The sequence below is a fragment of the Gadus morhua genome, chromosome 4 (assembly GCF_902167405.1).
Source record: "Gadus morhua chromosome 4, gadMor3.0, whole genome shotgun sequence".
NCBI lineage: Eukaryota > Metazoa > Chordata > Actinopteri > Gadiformes > Gadidae > Gadus > Gadus morhua.
In genome coordinates, this window is record NC_044051.1 from 5,616,983 (window position 1) to 5,630,522 (window position 13,540).

General features: G+C 53.5%; 1 protein-coding gene across 1 annotated transcript in view; it reads left to right on the forward strand.

The window, feature by feature from the left end:
- Positions 1–10,162, forward strand: part of lrig3 (leucine-rich repeats and immunoglobulin-like domains 3) — a 28,118-nt gene extending 17,956 nt beyond the window's left edge. The window contains 23 exon segments of the mRNA XM_030354384.1: positions 870–950; positions 1,370–1,441; positions 2,547–2,618; positions 3,028–3,113; positions 3,116–3,190; positions 4,583–4,653; positions 4,655–4,729; positions 4,732–4,785; positions 5,037–5,178; positions 5,812–5,998; positions 6,000–6,040; positions 6,043–6,090; positions 6,578–6,744; positions 6,746–6,790; positions 6,792–7,089; positions 7,585–7,681; positions 7,683–7,744; positions 8,254–8,303; positions 8,305–8,340; positions 8,342–8,396; positions 8,790–9,065; positions 9,390–9,457; positions 9,460–10,162. Of these exon segments, the coding sequence (XP_030210244.1) occupies positions 870–950; positions 1,370–1,441; positions 2,547–2,618; positions 3,028–3,113; positions 3,116–3,190; positions 4,583–4,653; positions 4,655–4,729; positions 4,732–4,785; positions 5,037–5,178; positions 5,812–5,998; positions 6,000–6,040; positions 6,043–6,090; positions 6,578–6,744; positions 6,746–6,790; positions 6,792–7,089; positions 7,585–7,681; positions 7,683–7,744; positions 8,254–8,303; positions 8,305–8,340; positions 8,342–8,396; positions 8,790–9,065; positions 9,390–9,457; positions 9,460–9,651 (2,350 nt within the window). The 3' untranslated portion in view covers positions 9,652–10,162.
- The last annotated feature ends 3,378 nt before the right edge of the window (positions 10,163–13,540 follow it).

Below are 13,540 nucleotides of genomic sequence, written 5' to 3' on the forward strand. Positions count from 1 at the left end.
GCACGTCAAACCCCTCGCGTTGGACACAAGGAGGGTCCGTGACAACGTGACGCGTCCGTAAACCCCCCCTTTGCGTTGTGTCGTCGTGGAACCATAACTGAGCCTTGAGAGGGAAAAGGCTCGCGTTTCAGCCAGGGAATGTGGAGTCGTACAGGAACTCCCACGCTCGCTGCTCTCTGCGTGGCGTGCGGTGTGGTGTGAGTACGGCCCTAACCCGGGGGGGACGCTTTGAACGGGCAACACGTGCGTCTAGTAAAAGCTCGGCACCCGGCCTAGCTCCCAGTGGGGGGGGGGGGACAGAAAGCCACCGTAGTTGATTCATAAAAACGTGCCGCAGAAGCCGGGAGAGAAGTTCCCCACGGGGGTTGTTGGGGCCGCTTTGAAAATCATCTGAATGTCTCAATTGCTGCCTCCTCATGACCGCCTGCGACCGTTTTATTATTCAGACACAGCGTGGCCTGCCTGTGTTCTTTTTGCTGACTTTACTGTGTGGTCTTGTTTTCGTTCACCCGCTCTCTTCGCTCTCCCTTGTTCTCTCTCTTTTATTCTCGCCGTCGTTCTCTCTTTCATTTTGCCTTCTCTTTACTTATTCTCTCTCTCTCTTTCATTCTCTCTCTTTCTCTTTTATTCTCTCTCTTGTTAACGTTTCTCTCGTTCGCGTTCTCTCTCTCTCGTACTCTCTTTCATTCACGCTGTCCTCTTTTCATTCTCGCTCTCTTTTATTAATCTTTTATCTCTCTCTCTCTCTCACATCTCTCTCTCTCTCATCCTCTCTCTCTCTCTCTCTCTCTCTCTCTCTCTCTCTCTCTCTCGGTCTCTCTCTCTCTCTCAGTCTCTCGTCTCTCTCTCTCTCTCTCTCTCTCTCTCAGGGATCTCCAAAACAACGAGATCTCTTGGACCATCGAGGATATGAACGGGCCCTTCTCCGCGTTGGACAGACTCCGTAAACTGTAAGTACCCTCAGGAGTCTCTCTCCATCCTCCTCGTTCACAACGGCCTCGCTCTCAGTCCCCTGAGGCCGGCTGTTAGCAAGCTAACCACCAAACGTCCAAAATACAAGAAGCTCAACCCAAACTAATAATGGGCGGCATGTGGCTCAGGAGGGTAGAGCGGGTTGGCTGGTGACCGGAAGGTTGCTAGTTCGATCCCGGCTCCTCCTAGCTGTCCTAGCTGAGGGTCGAGGTGTCCCTGAGCGGACGCCTCACGCCTGACCTGCTCCTGAACCAGCTGGCTGTCACCTGGCGTGGCTGACACCGCCATCGTGTGTGAATGTGTGCATGAACGGGTGAATGCACTGGTTAGAAAAGCGCTGTAATAAATGTTGATTTACATCTAATAATCGTTCCTCTCTCCTCCGTCTTGCTCTTAGGTTCCTACAAGGCAACCACATCCGCTCGGTCACCAAGAAGTCCTTCTCCGGCCTGGAGACGCTGGAACACCTGTGAGTCCCACCGTTGTTCGATCCCCCCCCTCTGAAACCTCCTGGCTCTCAGAGAGGCCTGTGTGTGTGTGTGTGTGTGTGTGTGTGTGTGTGTGTGTGTGTGTGTGTGTGTGTGTGTGTGTGTGTGTGTGTGTGTGTCGGCTGGGCCCCGCCCCGGCCTCTCTAGATCCCCTGCTTTTATGTGGGCCCCGCCGACCAAAGACCACGTTAGTCTATTGACGCATGTCCTGCCAGAGTGCATTGATCACCAAAGGAGGAAGAGCGGATCCTATCTCAGGGGCCTGTGATTGCAATTAAGCCTGTGTGCGTGTGTGTGTGTGTGTGTGTGTCTGTGTCTGTGTCTGTGTGTGCGTGTGGTGGGTCGGTGTGGGTCGGTGTGTGTGTCGGTGTGCATGCGTGTCGATGTGCATGTTTCTGTGTAGGCGCATGTGTCGGCCTGTCTGTGTGTCTGTGTGTCGATGTGTCCGTGTTTATGTGTGTGTCGGTGCGTGTCGGCGTGTGCGTCTGTGTCGGCGTATGCGTGTGTGCATGTGTGTGTGTTGGGAAGAGAAACAGCTGTGTTTGATTGTAATTACAGTTCTTTCCCAGGGCCGCTCGGCTCTGAGCAGTCAGCCGCTGGGCCTGATGAATGAACCCGGCACTCAGCGTAGCATTGTTCCCCGCTCCGCCAGCTCTTTGATTCCAGCCCACACGTCTAGATAGGATCTGCACCGTCTGAGCCCAGGCCGCGTCCCGCTGTCTGTCACACGCCCCGCCCTCTCTATAAACGTGTTTCTGAACCGTTGTTTGTGTCTCATTCTTTGTCTCTCTCGCGTCAACCCCTTTCTGTCTTTTTCTATCTCTCTCTACCTCTGGCTCTCTCTTTCTCTCCTCTCTCTCTTTTTGTCTCTCTCTCTTTCGCTCTCGCTCTCGCTCTTTCTCTCTACCTCTGACTCTCTCTCTCTACCCCTCTACCTCTCTCTACCCCTCCTTCTCTCTCTCTCTCTCTCTCTCTCTCTCTCTCTCTCTCTCTCTCATCTCTCTCTCATCTCTCTCTCTCTCTCTCTCTCTCTCCTCTCTCTCTCTCTCTCTCCATCTCTCTCTTTACCTCTCTCTCGCTCACCAGGGATCTGAGTGACAACGCCATCATGTCCATCCAAGGCAACGCCTTCTCGCAGATGAAGAACCTGGAAGAACTGTAAGTAGGACAATGACATCGCCGTGGCTCCTCCTGATTGGTCGGTCGGCGCGGTATAGAATGTCACATGGAACACACACACACACGCCATACAGTCATTGTAGCTGTGAGAGGGTAAATAGTACACAGCGTCGAAAGCACCGCAGTAAATAAATAAACCCAGGAATGTGGTGTGTATCGGAGAGGGGGGGACACACTCTTAAAGACGCCCTATTCATCCAGAAACCTCCGTTATATACCCAGTAAAAACCGCCGCTGTGCGAGAGTGCGCTCGTTTATTTTTTTGAATTCCTGTTGAGTAGGAAAAAAATGAAAATTGTCGAATGTGAAAAAGAAGCAAGGGAAATATCCCCTCTCCTTATGCGATCTTGTTTCACCCCCCCACCCCCCCCCCCCCCCATCTCCCCAGGCACCTGAACACGTCCAGCCTGCTGTGCGACTGCCAGATCAAGTGGCTGGCGACGTGGGTGGCGGCGCAGGCCTTCCTGCCCCTCGTCACGCCAGCTGCGCCCACCCCCAGATGCTGAAGGGCATGAGCCTGTTCTCCGTGGGCCAGGACGACTTCGTGTGTGGTGAGTGACGCGCACAGCAACACGCAACGAGCGCACGCACACGCGTCGTCACGAGCGCACGCACGCATAATACACAGACGCGCACTTGCGTCCATGCACTTACGCACATACACACACACACACAAACATGCATTCATGCAGTAACGCACACATAGGCACACACGCACGCAAACGCACACGTGGACACACACGCGCGCTGTACACGCACACATACACGCACCTGCACGTATACACGCTCACAGGCACTAACACACAGACCCCCCACACACACACACACACACACACACACTTTATGTGGCTTATACACCGAACAACCTGTACACACACAGATGCACACACACAGGCACACGTGGGCACAAGCACAGGATGCTCACCACTTTCCCTGACTGTAGGATTTATTTAAGAGGAGCTCTGGTTGCACCGATGCAGGGAAGGTGTGTGTGCGTATGTGTCTGTGTGTCTGTGTGTGTCATACACTCCGAGCAGTGGTTTCTTACTGGACAGGTTTTCCATGTCCAAACCGAACCCAAATAGCCGGGACGGTTCTCCCCCACTGCCCGGACTCTCTAAACGAGCCTCGTTATGAGGGGGAGCAGAGCGATATATATACGGAGGCATTCATCTGTCCAGCCTTGGATTTCATCGCCGAGCGCGTCGTGACTTTAATGTGTGTGTTCACGGTCTGTGTTTGCACTGCAAAGTTAGTTTAGGGAACAACACGTAAAAGGATGCACTTTAGGAACACTGATAACCCGTTAAGTGGGGGACAAGGTCCAGGTTTGTGTCAGGACTCCCTGAAAGCCTGGTCGGTTGGTTTAACGGTGCTGTCGGATTAGCAGAAGACACCAAATGTCTTTGAATTCATACTTTAATATAGAAGTACATTGAATAATAAATTCCACTGCAAAACCTGGGGGTGTGGGTCATTCTTCAGGTCTAAAAATAGTTTCTCTTCTCTTTATTTCCAATTATGTCATGGCCCGGTCCTAGCCGGTCATGCAACGGAAATTCAGCCAAATAAGTTTTCTCTCATGGTGTATATTAATGGGTTTTTCTGTGTGTCTGTGTTGGTCTGTCTGTCTGCCTATGTGTGTCTATGTCTATGTCTGTGTGTGTGTGTGTGTGTGTGTGTGTGTGTGTGTGTGTGTGTGTGTGTGTGTGTGTGTGTGTGTGTGTGTGTGTGTGTGTGTGTGTGTGTGTGTGTGTGTGTGTGTGTGTGTGTTTTGTGTGTACCTGTGTGTGTCTCTGTGTATATCTGTGTGTTTTGGTCTGTCTGTCTGCGTGTGTTTGTGTACCTCTCTGTCTGTGTGTACCTGCTTGTGTCTGTGTGTGTCTGTGTCTGTGGTGTGTGTCTATCTGTGCGTCTGTCCACCTGTCCGTCCACCCCCCCAGACGACCTCCCCAAGCCCCAGATCACCCTGCAGCCCGACACCCAGTCGGCGCTGAAGGGCTCCAACGTGACCATTCGTCTGCTCCGCCGCCTCCTCAAGCTCCTCCCCCATGACCTTCGCCTGGAAGAAGGACAACGAGGCGCTGGACGGACGCCGAGGTCCCTCAACCAGGCGCACCTCCGCGCCCAGGGCGGGGCCGGAGGGGCGGAGCCATGCCGGGCGGGGCCACAATGGGAGGAGCCGGGATGGGAGTGGCTGGGATGGGAGTGGCCATGACTGGGATGGCGGGGCCATGACTGGGATGGGCGGGGCCATAACTTGGGATAAGCGGGGCCATGACTGGGATGGGCGGGCCATGACTGGGGTGGGCGTGGCCAGGGATGGGCGTTGACGTCGGCGACGGCTCCTCCACCTCCACCGTCTCCTCGACGGCGGCCGCGTCGTCAGGGGTGGAGACGGAGGTGACGGAGGTGACGGAGTACACCACCACACTGCGGCTGCGCGACGTGGACTTCTCCAGCGAGGGCCGCTACCAGTGCGTGATCTCCAACCACTTCGGCCCGTCGTACTCCATCAAGGCCAAGCTCACCGTCAACAGTAAGCATTGGAATTTCGTCCGTCTGTTTGAAAGTCGCTTCGGACGATGAGCTTCTGTCAGATTAATACAAAGCAAACACTCAAAACCACATCACTCTCCTGGAACCAAGACACTCTCTTTGTTCACCAAGTCACTCAACTCATTCACCATCTTTCACCACATCACTCCTTGCTCACTAAATGACTATCCTTATTTACCACAACACTCCTTGTTCACCACATCGCTCTTCTAGAACCAAGTCACTCTCCCTGTTCACCACATCACTCTCCCTGTTCACCACATCACTCTTCTAGAACCAAGTCACTCTCCCTGTTCACCACATCACTCTCCCTTTCACCACATCACTCTACGTGTTCACCACATCACTCTTCTAGAACCAAGTCACTCTCCCTGTTCACCACACTCATCTAACGTGTTTACCAAATCACTCTCCTAGAACCAAGTCACTCTCCCTGTTCACCATATCACTCTACAGTGTTCACCAAATCACTCTCCTAGAACCAAGTCACTCTTTGTACGTGCAAATACCCAAGGAGATATCCTTCTGAACCTCTCCTTCCTGATTCAGATCGTATCAGTCTCATTCCTCTCCTCCTCTCTCCTCTCTCCCCCCCCCCCTCTCTCCCCCTCAGTCCTGCCCTCCTTCACCAAGACGCCCATGGACCTGAGCATCCGTGCGGGCGCCACGGCCCGCCTGGAGTGCGCGGCGGTGGGCCACCCGGCGCCGCAGATCGCCTGGCAGAAGGACGGCGGCGTGGACTTCCCGGCGGCCCGGGAACGCCGCATGCACGTGATGCCGGAGGACGACGTGTTCTCATCGTGACGTGAAGGCGGAGGACGTGGGCGTGTACAGCTGCACCGCCGGAACACCGCCGGCGCCATCTCCGCCAACGCCACGCTCACCGTGCTAGGTAGGGGGAGGAGCCTGTGGTCACGAGGGAACCACGCTTGTGTTTGTGCGTGCGTTTGTGTCGTTGTGTTGTTTCCCCCACACTGCTACGTTTTAAACGAGCATTAGCGTAGCGGCTTCGCTTACAATTTTTTTGTTTTTCACAGAAAAGAATGACGATAGATATTAATCAACAAAAAATTAACCAGTCTTCATTAACAAAATCAAAGCGTTAGCTAATGCTAGCCATTAGCTAAAGCTAGATATTAGCTAACCATTAGCTAAATGCTAGCCATTAGCTAAAGCTAGATATTAGCTAACTCTCGCCGTTACCTAATGCTAGCCATGAGCTCACGATATCCATGAGCTCACGCTTGCAATGAGCTAACGCTAGTCATTAGCTAACACTAGCCATCAGCGAAAGCTAGCCGTCACCTAAAGCTATCAATTTGCTCGAAACTCGCCATGTTTCTAACAGTCACCGTCTCTCCCCCTCCCTCCTCCAACAGAGACGCCGTCCTTCCTGCGGCCGCTGCGGGACCGCACCGTCTCCAAGGGCGCGACGGCCGTGCTGCAGTGCATCGCGGGCGGCAGCCCCCCGCCGCGCCTCAACTGGACCAAGGACGACGCCCCCCTGCTGGTCACCGAGCGCCACTTCTTCGCCGCCGCCAACCAGCTTGCTGATCGTGGTGGACGCGGCCGAGGGCGACGCGGGCCGCTACAACCTGCGAGATGTCCAACGCGCTGGGCACCGAGCGGGGCGACGTGCGCCTGGCCGTGCTGCCCGCCCCCAACTGCGAGGGCGGGGGCGGGGTCAACGGCGGCGGGGGCGGCGGCGGCGGCGGCCTGGGGATGGGGGGCGGGGCGGCGGCGGCCGGTGGGTCGGAGGAGGACGGCTGGAACACGGTGGGCATCGTGGTGATCGCGGTGGTGTGCTGCGTGGTGGGCACCTCGCTGGTGTGGGTGGTCATCATCTACCACACGCGGCGGCGCAGCGAGGACTGCAGCGTCACCAACACAGGTGAGGGGGGGAGGGGCCGGGCTGTGTGGAGCGTGTGCGCTCCTTTTCCGTAAAAAAAAAAAAAAAAAAGGATTTCCTACATATAAATAATTATGAACGAGTAATTAACTCGGCATTCAAGAAAAACACAGCTGTAATCTAACGCTAAACAAAAGCTAACGCTGGCCATTAGCTAAAGCTAGCCGTTATCTGAAGATGGACATTATCTAAAGATAGCCATTAGTTAATGCTAGCCATTATTCAACCCTAGCCATTAGCTAACGCTAGCCATTATTTAACACTAGCCATTAGCTAACACTAGCCATTAGCTAAAGCTAGCCGTTATCTAACGCTAGCCATTAGCTAACGCTAGCCGTTATCTAAAGCTAGCCGTAATCTAAAGCTAGCCCTTATCTAAAGCTATGCATCACCTGAAGCTATCCATGAGATTAAGACAGCCATTAGCTGAAACTAGCCATCGGTCACTAAACTCTCCCTCCACCCTCCCGGCTCCAGACGAGACCCACCTGCCGGCGGACATCCCCAGCTACCTGTCCTCCCAGGGCACGCTGGCGGACCGCCAGGAGGGGTACATCTCCTCGGAGAGCGGCAGCAAGCCACCAGTACCTGGCCTCCTCCCTCAGCGGATACTACCTGCAGCACAAGGACATGAACGGTACGGCCAGCCCCCAGCACTCCCCATTAGAGACCTCTGATTGGGCCTTTAGCCCGTCGCCACGGAGACGCTGGAAGCCAGAGTCACGGACCAGTACGAGTATTTAGCTAAAACCTTTGAGACAGTTCGACCACTGGACAGAGTGCAGAGTATTTATGACAATAAAGCCAATCGAGGAGTAACAAGTGAATGTTAAATCTGTGTTTGTGGTGGTACAGTCTAATCTGTGTTTTGGTATTAATCCAATCTGTGTTTGTGGTGGTTTAGTCCAATCTGTGTTTGTCGTATAGTCCAATCTGTGCTTTGGTATAGTCCAGTCTGTGTTTGAGGTACAGTCCAATCTGTGTTTGTCATATGGTCCATTCTGTAAGTTGGTATAGTCCAATCTTAATTTCTTCGAATAGTCCATTTTGTGTTTGTGGCACAGTCCAATCTGTTTTGGTACATGTATTTGAATAACCCCAGGGGTCAATTGATAATTGATAATAATACTAATGTGTCACATACAGGTCTGTGCCACGCCGACACAGGAAGTGATGCAGACTTGGAGGCGGCCCTACGACCCCCTGCTGTGCCACTACCAGGGGCCAATCGGCTTCGCTTCTCCGCCGGGAGCACATGCTTCCCCTGGACCAATCAGAGGCCTTCACAGGTCAGCACACCTCTCCCTGGATCAAAACTTTAGATGTTTTATCGTTTTATCGTTTTATGTCAAGTGTGGTTTGAGTTCACAGGTTTGATTTCGGGTTTCTCTTTGGAGTTGTGGTTATGATTTGTAGTTTGTGGTTGTAGTTTTGTAGTTTTTGTGCTAATTAAGGTGAGACCCTTATCTTAAAGGTGTTGTTGAAGATAAGGTTCTCACCTTAAATAGCACAAAAACTACAAAAATACAAAACAAAAACGCAACCAAACTACAACCACAAACTATACTCCAATACACCCTTAATTAAAGTGTGTGATCCCCACTAGCTAGCGGCCTAGCCCAGCCCTCCCCAGATCCATTCCCTGTCCTAAACGCTCCATACGTGTGTGTGTGGTTCTCCAGGATGTAGTCTGGACCAGAGGCCGACGCTGGGGGACTCCTACAGCCTGGGCTCGTCCAAGTGCCGGGAGTACTACCCGTGCGGGGGGGTCCCGTCGGACCACTACGACCACCCCTCTCCCGGCGTCCTGATGCAGCTGCCCAGCACCACGCTACACTTTGGGGTACCTCCCCCGTACCCGGGTGGAGAGAACCGTCCATCGTCCGCGGACGGAGAGAGCGGGACGGATTACGGCCGGCCCCACGAAAGAGCGACGCCCACCAATACCTTCATGGTGGGTTCCCCCCTCCGCCCTCTGTGATTGGTCGATCAGGGATTTGGTTCATGGTTCATAGGGTGCTAGTGTTGAGGATCAGGGATGATTTAGATCTATTTTTTGACAAGCAAGGATGGTTTGGGAGTCTCGATCGTTAATGGGAATCTAACCCACAACCTGTAGTCTTGGAGAGAAGCATCCCAGTCCCTGAACTGTACCCCCCCCCCCCCCCCCATATCATTATATCAGATTCATTCATTAATTCGTGAATGGATTCATTTACTTGATTAAGGTTCAACAGTTTTCCAAAGTAACCTCTGAACCCAACTCTCCTTCACTTCGTCAGGAACGTTTGGGAAAACTCCTCGGAAGCCGAAAACGGAGCCGGATCCCGGGTTGGGACCCGGACCCCGACCGGACCCCCGACCCCGAGCAGAACCCTGACGCGTCCCGAAAACACGTACACATCGCTGGACGCAGACTCGGAACGTGAAGACAGCGTCCGGTCGCGGTCCGACTCGGGTTCGGACGGAAACTCGGGCGTTTACGAACAGCCGTTCGACGCGCCCCGCTTCGTCTTCCCGCCGCCGCCGCCGTCGAGCACGTAGCTCGAATAGTTGAGACGGAAAGTTCGGGATCTTTTTTTTTCATGAAGAGGATAAAAAAAAATGAAAAACGAACAAACGTTAATGTGTACCTTCTACCTCAGTGAAAAGACACTCCTGGATTCAACGAGACAAGAGACAAATTTGGGAAAACCAAAAAACCAAAAAAACGCGAAAAAGTGAATGTAAAGATCAATCCGTTCTGACGTGAAACGGGACGGGAGAAAACGCCATTGACCGATCCAACGGAAATCACAGATTATAGATTTTATATAGACCCTTTTTTATACAAAGTTTTATTATATTTTGTAAATTGATTGTGTACAAAACAGATGCCGTTATTTTGCTTACCTTTTTTGTCCTTTTCTTATTTTGGTCGTATTATTTTGTGTACTTTGGGAAAAGTGTTGTTCCATGTTCCCTAAGCCTCCCAGGCTTGAGATCTGCTCCGAGTGAAGCGCTGTTGTTTTTGCACATACCCGCCAAAACATAATAAAAGGAAAAATAAAATAAACTCCTCTAATTCTGCTGTTTAAAAAAACGTACCGGAGGAGCCACCCTGGCCTGTTCTTCAATGTACCCCGCTGAGTGTGTCTCTGTGGAGGTTTAGAGGACACACAGGGCTTAGGGTTTGGCCCTGGCTGAGACGAGGTGATGAGGAGCTGAGGGCGATGATGAAGGTGGTGGAGGAGGGGGTGGTGGATGAGGAGGAGACGGTGGTGGAGGAGGAGGATGAGAAGTTGTGGTAGAGGAGAAGGTGGAGGAAGAGGTGGATGTGGGGAAGATGATGTGGGAAGAAGGTGGTGGTGGATGAGGAGGAGGAGGTTGTGGTGGATGAGGAGGTGGTGGTGGGGGAGGAGGAGAAGGTGTGTTGGATGAGGAGGAAAAGGTGGTGGAGGAGGAGAAGGTGGTGGAGGAGGAGAAGGTGGTGGAGGAGGAGAAGGTAGTGGAGGAGGAGAAGGTAGAGGGGAAGGTGGAGGAGTAGATGGTGGTGGAGGAGGGGGGGGGTTGTAGGTGGAGAAGGTGGTGGATGAGGCAGGTGGTGGTGGTGGAGGAGGAGGTGGTTATGGCGGAGTAAGTGGCGGTGGGGGTGTTGGAGAAGGAAGTGGTGGTGGTGGAGGAGGGGGGTGTAGGTGGAGGAGGAGAAGGTGGTGGATGAGGCAGGTGGTGGTGGAGGAGGAGGAGAAGGTGGTGGTGGTGGAGGAGGAGGTGTAGGTGGAGGAGGAGAAGGTGGTGGATGAGGGAGGTGGTGGTGGAGGAGGAGATGGTTGTGGAGGAGGCAGGTGGTGGTGGAGGAGGAGGGGGTGTAGGTGGAGGAGGAGAAGGTGGTGATGAGGCAGGTGGTGGTGGTGTTGGTGGAGGAGTAGGTGGTGGTGGTGGAGGAGGAGGAGGTGGATGTGGAGAAGCCGATGGGAGGAGAAGGTGGTGGTGGAGGAGGGGGGTGCTGGAGGCGGAGATGGTGAAGTGGGCGGAGGAGAAGGTGGAGGAAGAGGTGGATGTGGAGAGGAGGATGGAGGAGAAGTTGGTGGTGGAGGGGGTGGTGGTGGAGGAGGAGCTGAAGGGGGTGGGGATGGTGGTGGGTGGAGGCGGAGGTGGATATGGAGGAGGAGCTGAAGGGGTGGGGATGTGGTGGGTGGAGGCGGAGGTGCGGGGGTGTCTACAAGGGCCGACTGTCTCAGAGCAGAACGCGCCAGACCGCCAATGTCCACCGTCAGGCCCTCCACGATGTGCTCTCCTCCCTCCCTCCCCCCTCCCCCCCCCCCCCCCTGGGGAGGGAGGGAGGGAGGGGGGAGGGGAGGGAGGATAACGGTCGGTTCGCTGGACCGCTCATACCTGAGGGTTTGATGTTGTGGAAGTCCTGGTTCTTTGCCCGGTGACCCGTGAAGCCGACCATATAAGGGCGATGGTGGTGGTGTAGGGGGGGGGGGGGGGTAATAATCATCTTATCACGGTGATTATCGTCGTCAGAACTATTACTATCATTAGAGTTGGGCGATAAGGTATTATTTCTGACAGCCTAATAATAGATGGCGCTTGAGTTACTGCATGGCAGTAGAGTTGTAACGGAGCAAAACGGGCTTTGAATGTATTTCTTTGACCCTCTCTCTCTCTTTCTCTCCCCCGTTTCTCTGACTCTACCTCTCTCTTTCCCTCTCTTCCTCCCCCCTCTCTCTACCTTTCTCTTCCTCCCCCCTCTCTCTACCTTTATCTATCTCTCTCTCCCATCTCTTTCCCTCTTTCTGTCACTCTTCCCCTCTCTCCCCCATTTCTTTGACTCTCTCTTCCTTTCTCTCCCCCACCCCCCCTGTCTCTCTCTCTACTTTTGTCTAACTCTTTCTCTCTCTCTTACTCTCCTCTCTCTCCCCCCCCCCCCCCCCTTTCTGTCTCTCTTCCCCATTTAGTTGACCCTCTCTCTCTCTCTCCCCCCCCCATGACTCACCCGACCCCACCCTCCGACCCCTCCAGCTCCTTATTTATTTTTCTCCTCATGGCGGTTTGTTGACTCAAGCCTCTCCTTGGTGAGGGTGGGGGCGAGGGAGGGAGGGTGAGGGAGGAGGATGGGGGCGAGAGAGGGAGTGTGGGGGTGGAGTGAGCAAGGTGTGCTTGTGCGTCCTGGGAAGCTGTTGAAACTTGCTCTGGCTGGTCTCCTCCCCCCTCCCCCCCCCCCCCCTGGAAGCTCTTTAACGCAGTGTTCCATATGGGGTTGGGGGTTCGACTCCCAATACCCTAAGGCGGGCGGTTCACAACCTTTTCTGGCCCGTGACCCAGTTTCCAACTCTGAAAATGTGTGTGACCCCCGTACTTTTGAACAGTTTTTTACCCAATCAGCATCCACCGGTGATACCAATCACACTCAGTGATTAGAAGTCATTTGCTCATTGCTGTGACTCATTAGGTTTGTTGTTTCAGACGTCTTTTGGCCCTTTAAAACCAAGCAAAATAGTTTCCTCTAATGGATCATTAAATAATTCAAGCTTATGTCAGCCATCTTCTGCGACCCCATATGCAAATCAGGGGACCCCCAAATGGGCTCCCGACCCCTAGTTGGGAAACAGCTCCACAGTCTCCAGGTGTAATCTCACCTGGATGGGAAGTGTTTAGATTCAAAGTTTCTGTGTGGAAGAGCTTCTCAGCCCTCTGCTGTGTTCAGTGTTTGGAAAAAACAGGAGTTCAGCTTCACACTGGACTGGGTTTTCTTCCTGCTTGAGCGGCCCTCATCTACACACACGCACGCACAAACCCCACACAGGCAAGCACAGACACACAGACACACGGTCATGTACACACCACACACAGTCAGACAGCACACAAGCATGCATACAGACACGCACTGACACACACACAAAGACACTCACAGGGCACACAAACACATCTAGATCTACACACATGCTGACACAGACACACACACACACACGCTGACACACACACACCATCAGATGTAAACAACACACACACACGGGCTGGAAAGAAAAGGAAGGGGTTTGATGGAAGTGGTGCCAGTTCTTTGAGGTGCTGCGATTAGGGCAAGATGGTGGCGGCCGGCCAGCGGTCCGAACACCTGGGCCGCAGCTGAGTAAACCTGCCCAGGATGGGCCAATGTAAGAGCAGCTCCAAGCCGAGCCCAGGCTCACAACGGATCATAAAGTAACATAACAGAGACAGAGAACGAGTAGGTAACTGTTGAAACCGTGAAGCGGCACGACCGACACAGTATACCAGCGTTAAACACGCAAAAACGTTTGTTTGTGTCGATTTGTCTTTTTTGTTTGATGCATCCGTAAAGACGTTTTCCCGAGGTGACTATGACATCACTATTTCCATGTAGACCCCGATTGTTATCCCCCTTGGCCCGAACCAACTGCCTTCTGGGTGACGAACCCATTGGCTCTGT